Source organism: Equus quagga, chromosome 6 (assembly GCF_021613505.1).
Source record: "Equus quagga isolate Etosha38 chromosome 6, UCLA_HA_Equagga_1.0, whole genome shotgun sequence".
In the NCBI taxonomy this organism is placed as follows: Eukaryota; Metazoa; Chordata; class Mammalia; order Perissodactyla; family Equidae; genus Equus; species Equus quagga.
The window spans coordinates 82,844,280-82,856,672 of record NC_060272.1 but is presented as its reverse complement, the minus strand read 5'-3'; the positions used below and the strand labels follow the sequence as shown (position 1 = coordinate 82,856,672).

General features: G+C 34.7%; 1 protein-coding gene across 1 annotated transcript; it reads right to left on the bottom strand.

Moving 5' to 3' along the window:
- Positions 1-6,403: 6,403 nt before the first annotated feature.
- On the bottom strand, positions 6,404-7,339 carry LOC124241388 (olfactory receptor 2L8-like). The gene has a single exon (XM_046665143.1). The coding sequence runs from the start codon at positions 7,337-7,339 to the stop codon at positions 6,404-6,406; it is 936 nt and encodes a 311-aa protein (XP_046521099.1).
- Between the last annotated feature and the right edge of the window lie 5,054 nt (positions 7,340-12,393).

Here is a 12,393-nt window from a genome sequence, read left to right as displayed (position 1 = left end):
ATTACACTGTGCACAAAAATCAACTCAAAATGGATTACAGACTTGAGTGTAAATCTGAAACCATTAAGCTTCTGAAAGAAAAACTTAGGCAGTACACTGTTTGACATAGATCTTAGCAGCATATTTTCAAGTATGTCAGACCAGGCAACGTAAACAATAGACAAATAAACAAATGGGACTACAGGAAACTAAAAAGCTTCTGCACAGCAAAGGAAACCATCAACAAAATGAAAAGACAACCTAACAACTGGGAGAAGATATTTGCAAACCATATATCAGATACAGGGTTAACATCCAAAATAAATAAAGAACTCATACATCTCATCACCAAAAAATCTAACAACCCAATTAAAAAATGGGCAAAAGCTCTGAACAGAAATTTCTCCAAGGAAAATATATAGGTGGTCAATAGGCACACTCATGAAAAATGTTCAACCTCACTAGTTATCAGGGAAATTCAAGTCAAATCTTCAATGAGATATTACCTTACACCCATCAAATGGCTGTAATTAACAAGACTGGAAACAGAGTTGGAGAGGATGTGGAGAGAAGGGAACTCTGATACACTGTTGGTGGGAGTGCAAACTGTTGCAGCCACTATGGAAAACATTCTCATCTTTTCCAATGTATTTCCCTCTGGCGAGTTCTGAGGCATCAGTCACATGCCTAGTTCTTACCTGGGCCTAATTCTCAAACCTGTCTCCTTGCAAGGCTTCCTTTAAACTATGCGTATGGATTTAAGGTCACTTAATCTGATAATCCTCAGTGGGGAGAAAATACCCTTTATTCATACTTTGTCCTAGGAGTGTCTTCACAGAATTCATTTTTAGACACTTATTGGATGTTGTGTATGATATTCATGTGCCAAGTCTAATTCTTCTGTGTTTCTGAAGATTTTGTAAGCCACTGAATCTTTTTTAATATATTTCTTTTTTGTTTCAGTTGGGATACATTTTTTTCTTTTGCTTTCAATTTAGAACCCTAGCTGATAGAATCAGACTCCAAATGCCAGTTTGGACTTAAATAGAAAATGATGGAAAGTAAGAGGAATTTATCACACAATTGGCCTACACTCCATTGTGTGGGAAAGATACTCATCCCTCAAAATAGGAAGGGGAAAATAAATATTCATTTCCCTTTCGGTAAATCAAACTTTGATAATTAACTATATAATAAAACACTAAAGGAACACAGTGTACATTATAAAAGCATCCAAATAGAGACCATGTGCTTTAAAAATTTCATCTTATTGCCATTGTAGGGGAGGAAGACATTTCCAATACCCTCTCTGAGTTCTTCTAGCCAGAAAACAAATTAAATTCACACGAGACAGAATAGCAGGAGAAAATTAAACAAAGTTTATAACATGTATACATGGGAGAGGCTCAGGCAAGCTGAGCAACTCACCAAAGTGGCTGAAGCCCCCACCTTAAATATCATATCCAGCTGGAGACAAAGGAAGATGTTGGGGATGAGGGGAGTCAGTTACAGGAGGATAGGAGAAACAGGAATAAGATTATTATGCAGATTTAAGTCCTTGCCTTTGGCATTGATTAAGATTTTCTAGAGATAAGGTCATCCCCCCTTCTTCCTGGTACAGAGAGGAGGCATCTTTACAGATGGAGATTTTCTTTACAATGTAAATGTCTCCTAACAAAGGGTAAGTAAACTCTACTTTTCAGTTGCTTTCCTGTCTGCAAAGTAACCAGCCCCAAATAATCATGCCAAAGAGACATATCTTGGTGTGACCAATGCCAGTCCCCACACCATGAAACAGTTAATGAATGAGAAGTGCAAGATAATAATTACTAGTTGATAACTGGATGATAATAAGAATGGTTAAAAGGCGACATAATGAAAAGGGAGCAGGGACCCTGTGAGAGGAAGAAAATTAGGTTAATTATAAGCCTCATAGTCATCATTGTCCAATTTTCAAAATTATCAGAAGTAGATTCTCATAAACAATGGAGAAAATTGGAAAATATTTTAAAACTCTGTCTTCTTTCTATATTGCTCTTCATAATGTCATTAAGAGCTTTTTTGGAGAACAAATGGCCTGTGGGTGAGATACAATATCAGTAGAAATTAGCTTCCTGCTTTCCTGAGCCATGAGACTACTGTAATAAAAGATTCCAAGAATGTCGTTTCTTGTAGCTCAGTATTTCTTGAGTTCTCAGTATTTGTTGGTGATCTCTTTTTCTCCATTTTCAGAGTTGTTGGCATGAAAAATTGAACTATTCTTGCTTTTGTAGGAATTTCATTAAAAGGGATTTCAATGATGCCATTAAATGGGAACAGAATTTTCCACACCAAAATATGTCTCTTTGGCATAAAGATTATTTTATGCTGGTTATTTTTAAGAATCAACAGACATAGGACAAGTTCTGAAAACTGGAGTAGAAGTTACCCCTGTGTAAGAGACATTTATATTTATCAAGGAAATTTTCATTTGTGTGTCTCCCTTTCTGTACCAGGAAGTGGTGAATGAACAAATCTCTAGAAACTCTCATCAATGTGGAAGGCAGCAACCTAACCTGTATTACAACCATGTCCTGGTTTACAGTGCCTTTCCTGGTAAGCTCCAATAACGGTTTTCCCCTTCCCCCCAACACTTTTGTCTTTAGATGAAGATGATATTCAAGGTGAAGACTTGGACCATTTCAGGGAGTTGGTTTTCCTTGGTCTCTCCCATGTAGGTAGGAGTATACCTGATGTGAAACTTTTTTTTCCCTGTTAATCTGTCTTTCATTATACAGGAGGTGTCTTTAGTCAAAAATCTAGGATAGAGGACAAATTATTTTTCCTCTCCTACACTAATTACTAATACTATATGGTAAAATGCCTCCATCTTGCTTTTCAGCAAACTAAATCCAAAGATATGGCATGGTTTCCCCTAGGCTATGGTGGTCCAGGGCCAAAAATAGATACAGATCTCTTGATTATCTCCATTAATCACTACCTGAAATGGGTAAGAATTCTGAAATAGGTACCTCTGCTCAATTCCACACTCCCTCAGATTATTTCTAATGAAAACAGCAGACATTTTCATAGTTTTCCTGATGGTCATGACACCGTTCCCTTCCTACTCACTCATTCTACTCTTCTTAGGGCTGGCCTCATGGGCATGTGGCTTGGGTGCTTGCTAGGATCTCACATTCAGAGGATCCTTGCTTTGTTTAATACTCTGTTGTTGAAATCTTACAATTCTTAATAATTTTATCTCTGAGAATGCATGTGAGCAGAACAGCTATGCTGGGAAGCAGTGTTAGCATGCAGCTTTGGTCCAGCAACAGTAGTTACACAAGTGGGCTCAGGCAGCATGCACACAGAGCAATTGGTCTGGCCTCTCCATGTGCACACACACAACTGTTCAAAGTACCACAGGACCCCAAGGGAGTGGCTGGGTTGTGATTTGAGCTTAGCACATGGGACTCCATTATGGATCTGTCGTCTCTTTTTTAATAGTAGCCACTGCTACTCTTAGCATTAGATAGTATCTCTCAGATGAGATTTTATTCTGTACTACTGCATCTCATAGTTCTACTGAAATGTGTTGAGACAAGCCAATATCTATGGATCAATTTTACTCGTTGATATTATGATTCAGTCACTATCACAAATAGATGCCACCATTACATCCAATAAAAATCCATCAGCTCAAGGAAACTCTCTGGGTGAAGTGCTGGGTGGCAGTGATGATAACAGCAGCTACAGATGAAGCAACAATGGTGGAGCTGGCTATTGCCCACTAAAGAGAAGAATCTCGGCCTGGCAGCAGCAATGGCCCATGATGGGGTCAGAGGCTGACTTACCCTTCAGTCCCAGAGCCCATCCCTGTGTCCACTAAAAAATTATTAATTATGTCACCTGAGTGTCAAGACAGGAAATGCTAGGGAGCTTAGGAAGTAAACTTTGTCAGTAAAGTATTTTAAATGAAAGTGTACACATGGTCATTGCACTAATGCATGTGAGGGAGTTATTAGAAATCATCAGAGTCCAGAATCCATAGTTTTTAAAGCTGCTGCAGCATTGCAAAACAAATATCCACAGGATCAGAAATAGAAATAAAATTTAAAGATAATTTGAAGATTTAAAATTTAATATGAAAGATTATCCATGGAATAGAAAAGTCTTTTTTATGAAGTTTCAGAAATCAATTATTAACAAAAAGAATAAAAATAGCATCGATTTAACCTGTAATTGAAAACATAATGATAAAATGAATAAATAAGCATTTAAAAAATGAAGCCACTTTTGTTTTATTATACAAAGGCCATAAGTTACCAGAAATTTGAGAGGAATTACTAAAATGCCATTTGTTAGATTTATATTTCAAATTAAATTCACATTTACATGAAATTGATTTATATGGATAGGTTGAAATTTATTCATAAGAGAAATCTTTTTTAGAAAAAAAATTCTCCTTGATAATCATTACTTCTACCTGTACCGTAATTTATATTTTGATATAAGGTATCAGAAATTCAGTCTAAATTTTCACAACCCATGAGCACTCTTAATATCTCCAGTAACTTAAGCAGATTCTTCTCAAAATTAAAACTCATCAAAACTTAACTGCATTGTAGCATTTGCCACCAGTGAATGACAATATTTTCAATTATATTGATAATAAATGAAGTTCCTGAAAATACAAATTTTGATGAAAATAAGTTCGAAGAAAAGTGAGCCAGAAAAATCTTATAACCGATAAAGATATTACATAATAAAGCATTATTCTTGATTATATATAAAATTATGATACAAAAATATTGTTTGTAATTTGTATTTCATTTTATAGCTAATAAACTGATTTTGAAGGAAAAACTTTATACTTAGCACCAATAATGGTAGTCTTTCCTGCATATGAACGAGGCCTCATATTTTCATTTTGTGCTATGCCCTTCAAATTCTGTAGAGTATGACCCTTCTCCTCCCTGCCATACCTGAGAGGGTAAAGAACATTTCTACACTTATCACTGATGGGCAGTGACAGCACTTCACCCAGGGAGTTTCCTCGAGTGGATGGATTTTTATTGGATGTAATGGTGGCATCTATTTGTGATAATGACTGAATCATAATATCAACGAGTAAAATTGATCCATAGATGTTGGCTTCTCTCAACACATTTCAGTAAAACTAAGAGATGCAGTTAGCAGAGAATAAAATCTCATCTGAGAGAGATTATCTAATGCTAAGAGTAGCAGTGGCTACTATTAAAAAGGAGACGACAGATCCAGAATGGAGTCCCTTGTGCTAAGCCCAAATCACAAAACCGAGACTTAATACCTAACTCAATTACAATTTCAACCTTCCCCAGGGCTGGAGTCTCAAACAGTCAATCTGGATTTACCTGGCGGCACCAGTGAGATAACTCGCCTAACATACTCCTTCCATCCCCTAAGGGAAGGTGACCTTGCCTGAAACAATCAGCTCTTTGCAAGAATGACTTTCTTGTCCCACCTCCACCTCTTTACAGAGCTCCTTGTAAAGCTCTTCAGAGCTCTTTTCTATTTGTTAGATGAGATGCTGCCTGATTCATTCAATAAAACCAATATTCCCTTTAAAATTTACTCAGTTGAATTTGTTTTTTAATGTTACTTAGGAAGTAAACTTAGTATATGTAGAATGCCAGGGATGGGTGTGGGAATGTCTTTGACTAATTAATTCCCACTAATTTGACTAAACCTTTGACCCACTCATCTTATAATTAACTTCACAGTTTCCTTGACCCCTGTTAGCACCTCCAAGTTTTTATTGTTGTCCTGAGGTCTACCTGAAATTAAATCATTTCCTTAGCATTCATCACCCTAATAGAGACATAAATATCTCATATTCCATTCAGAGTGGTATAAGGAGTTTCATATCCCCAGTGAAGTCTTGAAGTCTCAGCTAAATACCTGCAATGATAAGTTTCTTTAAATTAAAAGAAAGACTAACTGGCACAGGTAAATTACAGGTTTGCTATGATAATAACAAGAAGTCTTCTGATTTTCAATTAGATCTTGACATTCAGGGAAAATTTTTTTGTTTTAGATATATTTGAAAATAGTAGAACTGCTATGCTGAATGACAACTTCAGTTAGTTTCTGCTTTCATTTCTACACAACAATGATTATCATGGACATCATATCAGCAAAAAATACATGAATTTGAAAATTAATTTGAAATTGATGGGGAAAAGCACCATGAAGTGAAGAGATAAGGCTTAGAATTTTATATATGTATATATATACTCACATGTTTGTATATTTACAAGATAGTTTTGTCCAGACCTAAGTGATATTCTTCCTCTCTACGTTAATTATAGTCCTTGCACTCTAAGCATAAAATAATATTTTTAATTCTGTACCCAGATGAATGAACTTATAACCAATTCCTGGGTACACACACAAAAAGCTTTGTCTACATTTTTTCAGTGCAGATTCTCTGAATCACTTTTCTTAGGGCCCCCATCACCTCTCTGTTTCTCAGGCTGTAGATGATGGGGTTTAGGATTGGGGTCAGGATGGTGTAGAAGACAGCCAGAACCTTGTCCTTTGTTGGAGATCTGAGGGATCTTGGATGTAGATAAGTGTAAAAAAGTGGAACATAGAAAGACACCACAGTCAGGTGGGTGCTGCAGGTGGAATACACCTTCTTCCTCCCTTCTGCTGAGTGCATGTGGTTGACAGCAAGGACAACCCGGCCATAGGAACATGCAATGCCAATGAAAGGAAACACAAGGAAGAGGATGGTGCTCATAAACTCTGTGTACTCATAAACCCAGGTATCCATGCAGGCCAGAGTCAACATGGCTGGGACATCACAGAAGAAATGGTTGATGGCTCTGGATTGACAATAAGGGATATGGAAGGCATATGTGGTGTGGGAGCAAGAGTTTACAAAGCCCATTATCCAAGATCCTATTACCATCAGCACACACACGCTTTTGTTCATACTAATGGAATAGTGGAGAGGAAAGCAAATAGCAATATAACGATCATAGGCCATAGATGTCAAGAGCAGTGCTTTGGCACCTCCTAAAGTCAAGAAAAAGAAGCTCTGAGCCCCACATCCAATAAGAGAGATAGATTTATTTCCAAAAAGAAAATTAGAAACCATTTTGGGGACAATGGCGGAGATGTGATTCAAGTCAATGATGGAGAGCTGACTAAGTAAAAAATACATGGATGTGTGGAGATGGGTGTCCAGGAAGATGAGAAACATTAGGGACAAGTTGCCAAACAGAGCCATTAGGAAAATCAGAACAAAGAGAATGAAGAAGAACAGGCCAATTTTTGATGGTGGAAACAGCCCCAATAAAATGAAATCAGTTGACGTTTGATTATAATTTTCCATAGGGCAATAATATGATTTTTCCTAGAGGCAGACACAAGAGCAAGTGAGTTAAGTATAAAACTATAAGCTCTTTTTAACTTATTATTTCAGAGTGTGTATTATTTAAAATTTTACAGCTCTTAAATGAAGAACTGAACTTATCTATTTTGGGAAAAATAAACCTGATTTTCTGATCCAGAGATTAAAACGTGAATATGCGAACATTTGTGGCCAAAATATTTTGTAAGAAAATGCTAAAATTATTTTAAAAACAAGATTTCTGTTTTGAATTAATTAGGATAAATATGTTTTACTGCCCTACACAAACTGAGGTATCATTAAAATAGATGCTGTCTTCAAAATGCCTGCATATAAAATTTATGTAAAACAATATTTCATGGAGTTCCAGTATCAATAAATGACTATCACCCTTAATGGATGATTTTTCTTTCATATTTTGCCCCAAAACTTACCTCTAAAATTGCAGTAGCCTATCAGCTCATGTTTGAGGAGGTTTCTTTCTTTCTTAAATCTTCTTTTCACAACAACGTCAAATCAAGTTTTCCTGAAGTCAGGTATTATCATTTGTTTCATTTGTTCTGAAATATAGCATGAATCCTTATTGTCAAGTTCCACTTACACAAAGTCATCCTTTTCTGCCTCCTCACTCAGGTTCTGAATGCTGCAGTTAAAGAAAACCCTTTATTTGACCATCTACACACACTTATTGTAGCGTTCATGACTCTGCTCACGATTTCCCATATAACATGTTTTCTGTGTCTCTGCTTCTCTAACACGTTTATAACATTATACATTGCTTTATGACACTTTCTCTTATTCATTTTTCCATTTGGTTTTTTTTGTATTAAAAATGATGTCCACTTCTAGATAAGTGTGTGAACTTAAGCATATATACTTATCATTTTTCTCTTTCAAAGCCCAAATATTATGATGATAATGAAATAGATGTGTCATAAATTAAAAGACAGCAGGTAAGAAAAAGGCACAATGAGAAACGAAATAGTTCAGAACTCTTTGAAAGAAGGAATTTGGATAGAGAAATGGTCAGTTACTTAACTGGAAAAAAAGGACATGGCACCCTGAGAGTCTTCACGGAGGTAGGAGGAGGATTCTACTCCAGAGACGTCGGAAGTGAACAAGCTCCACACACTGTGTGATGTTTTAGTCTTAAATATTATTTTAGAGCCCAAGGTTCCCAGACTTTTAAGGAAGCTTTCAACATGAAAGAGGAAGATGCACAAATGTGCACACATACACACACAAACGCAAATATATATTCACACACACCCCACACAAATATAAAGTGAGTTCTACATCATTGGGTAAATGCAGAAAGAGAATGTATTTTTTAAAATTAGGGTTCATATCTTCAAAGAAATATGAAAGATTATTGTTCCACAATATATTATTAGATTTATTTAAGACATGTCAGATAATAAGAAAAGATTTTACGAATTGAAATATATAATAATTGATAAAGTGATTAAGTGAAAGTTTCAAAGACAAAGTGAAAAATCTGCTGGATTTAAAAGAAAACAATAGCAACAGCAACATAGAAAGATTGTCATTTTGAAAAGTTAGGAGAACTAGAGAATTAAAGTAGGGAAACCAGTATATGCATGCTGTTATTACTAGAAATGCATATTGCCAAATAATAATGCAGTTAATATTATCAAAAAACACTTTTCAGAATTGATATATATGATCCACCATATTCAAACACCATGAACAGAACACAGAAAAGTAAATGAGAAATATTTTTTGAAAGATATTTTCTTGAAAATTCTAAATGTCTTCTTGAAAACACTTTCTGAAAATTGTCAATATTGCTGATAAATTTATGACCTGAAAAATGCCTTGACAGAGTAAATACTCATAATAATGAAAAGAACTATATATATAAATAGTAACTAAATTATCATTAGATTTTACTATAGTTTACATTTTTTCATTTTAGCAATATATACTGGATGATGAAACAATGCTGTCAACCTTGCCCCCACAGACCCAAAGTAGGATGTGACCATGTTCAAAGAATGGGACACAGAAAAAGGGGTGGAAGTTGTGGTATGTAGAGTGGGAGGGTTTCCATTCTAAACTGTCCACAGACAAAAATCTGTTAGAACCAATAAATTCAGCAAAGTTGCAAGATACAAAATCAGTTGTATTTCCATACACTAATAACATACAATCCTAAGAAGAATATAAGAAAACAATTACATTTATAATATCATGAAAAAGAATAAAATACTTAGAAATAAACAACAAGGAAAGCAAAAAATGTGTGCACTGAAAATCACAAAATATCCTGAAAGAAACTGAAGAAGAGACAAATAAATAGAAATGCATCCTGTGTTCATGGATTGCAAAAATAATATAATTAAGATGCCAATAATACCATAAGCAACTTTAGGTTCAATGAAATGCCTATCATAATCCCAAAGAGATTATCTGCAGAAGTGGAAAAATACATGCTAAAATTCATAAGAAATCTCAAGGTACTCCGAATAGCCAAAACGATCATAAAAAAGAATTGAAGTCATTTTTTTCTGATTCAAAACTTACTAAAAAGCTGTTATGAACAAAATAGTGTAGTATTGGCCTAAAGACAAGCATAAACCAATAAAATAGAGACACCAGAAAAAAAAACCCTCACATGTATGGTCAAATGATTTTTAACAAGGATCTCAAAACCATTCAATGAGGATGTCTTTTCAACAAATGGTGGTGAGAAAACTGGATATCTAGATGCACCTAATGAAGTTGTACCATTACTTTACACTATACACAAAAACTAAATGGATGGGAGAGCTAAATAGAGCTAAAACTATAAACTCTTAGAAGAAAACATAGAGAAAACATTTTGTGATATTGGATTTAGCTGTGCTTTATTGACTATGTCACCAAAGCAAGTACAAGAATAAAAATATAGATAAACTGGACTTCATCAAAATTGAAAACTCCTGTGACTCAAACAACTTTATCAGCAGAATAAATCAGCAACCCACAGAATGGAAAAATATTTGCAAAATATATATCAGGTAAGGGATTGATACAGGGAATATGTAAATAACTCCTACAACTCAACAACAGAAAAATTAATTTAAAAATTAAAATTTAAAAAGAGTGGATTAATGTAGAGTAAAAGAGCAAGTAGGAAGCAACATTAAGGTTACGATGGGTGCCATGTAACCACTCTTCTTTCATGGGAAAAAAATATAATCACCCAGCATGATCTAAGAAAGGCTGAGAATTGCAATCCTTATTGAGTATTTGGACCTTTAACTGTTAGGTTCATTATTCAAATTTCACTCGAGCACATCCAAAGCACACTCCAATGTGATTAGGCCCTACCTCTTCCCATGACCCTCATCTCACTTCCCATCTAGAGAGCACATTTATGGATCAGCTCCAAAACCACTTTCTGTTGTCTATTTCATACTCTACAATTTCTCCTGAACAGCATGGAAAACGTGCAGCCACTCTCTCAACCTCAAACTGCATGTCAGATCTTTTATTTCTTAACTAACTCTTACATAGATTACATCACTCATTTTCTAAACTGATCACCTTAAATCCTGAATGATTTCAATACTAACAGTAACCAACACTGCCAAAGTGGTTAACCATGAAGTCAATGCTTTTGTGACCACGTCATTTCCTTGAATAAAAACACCTCTACATCTGAAGAATGTAACTCATGTTACCTATGCTCTTGTCAAGCATTTTTTTCTTGGCTTCAGTCTTCCCTGTTTCCAGAGTATACATCACAGGCTGAGGATAAAATGCATCCTCTCTTATTCAATGAATATTGTTTATCCTTCAAATCTATTTTTTCTATAAATGTCTTGGGCCAATTAGGGTCAAATAAATTCTTCTCACATTTGAAGTATCATTTAAATTCACATAAAGTTTTATTGTATATTTTATCATAACGTGTCATAATTATTTTAAATTTTATTTCAGAATATGGTATAGTTGAGTCTAGGCACACATGTTATTCACCATATTTCCAAAATAGTAGTTCATAGACAATATCATCATCTGCCTTTTTTATTAATTTTACTGTATTTTATCATTTCATGTCCAATTATTCACAAATCAGTTCTCAGAATTGTCTAATATCACACTTTAGGTTTATAAAGAACTCATATCTGAAAAAATATGAACAAGTGTTCAAGTAACCCATCCATTTCTTATTTTTAAGGATAAGATATTTATGTACCTTATTCAAACCCACTATAGTGAAATGAGATGTTCTTTTGGAGTTCCCTGATTTATGAGATGTCTGAATGTATCCATTGCTTATTATAAACAGAAGTACTTAATCCTGAATAAAGTTTTCTTCAGTACTTGCTGAAGAGTTCTTAAGTGGCTAATAAAAATAAAAATACAATTAAGATTACCACCACCTTTACTTATCTCCACACTTTCACAAACTCACTGGCTTGCTTAGCTGGCAGCGGTCCAACTGTCATCATAATTCTGTACATTTCCTTGAATATTTTTCAAACAAGCATACATATTAAACTTTCATCTCTATACTTGAAACTTTAGGCACGTCCAATGAAACTCAGAAGCAACAATGATTCTAGGCCTTTTTTACCTGGAGATTTAGACTAATGCTTATATAATTTTTTTTCTTTGTATTCCCTCGGGAATCTTCTCTGAGACTCGGAAAATGTAGGTTAAATCACCAGTAGCCCAAGATGGCCACAAGCCAGGTTTGGGGAAGGAGTTCTAATAATTCCTTTCAATGTTTCCACAGGTGTGTTAAGGATCAATTCAGTCGGGAAGGAAACAAATATATTTGTTCAGATTCTTCCAATATTATTACATCTCTTAAGTTTTATGGATCATATATTTCATATATTGTTGTTCAGTAAGTGCACAGTGATGATGTATCTGCATATATTATTTCCAAGTTTTGATTATATTGGCCTACAAATTTATTAAATTAAATAGAATGTGGTTAGCTTAATAAAAACGTATACACAGAAATTCTGACTGTATCACACATATGGGAGTTATCTTTGATTTATTTTCGTTATTAC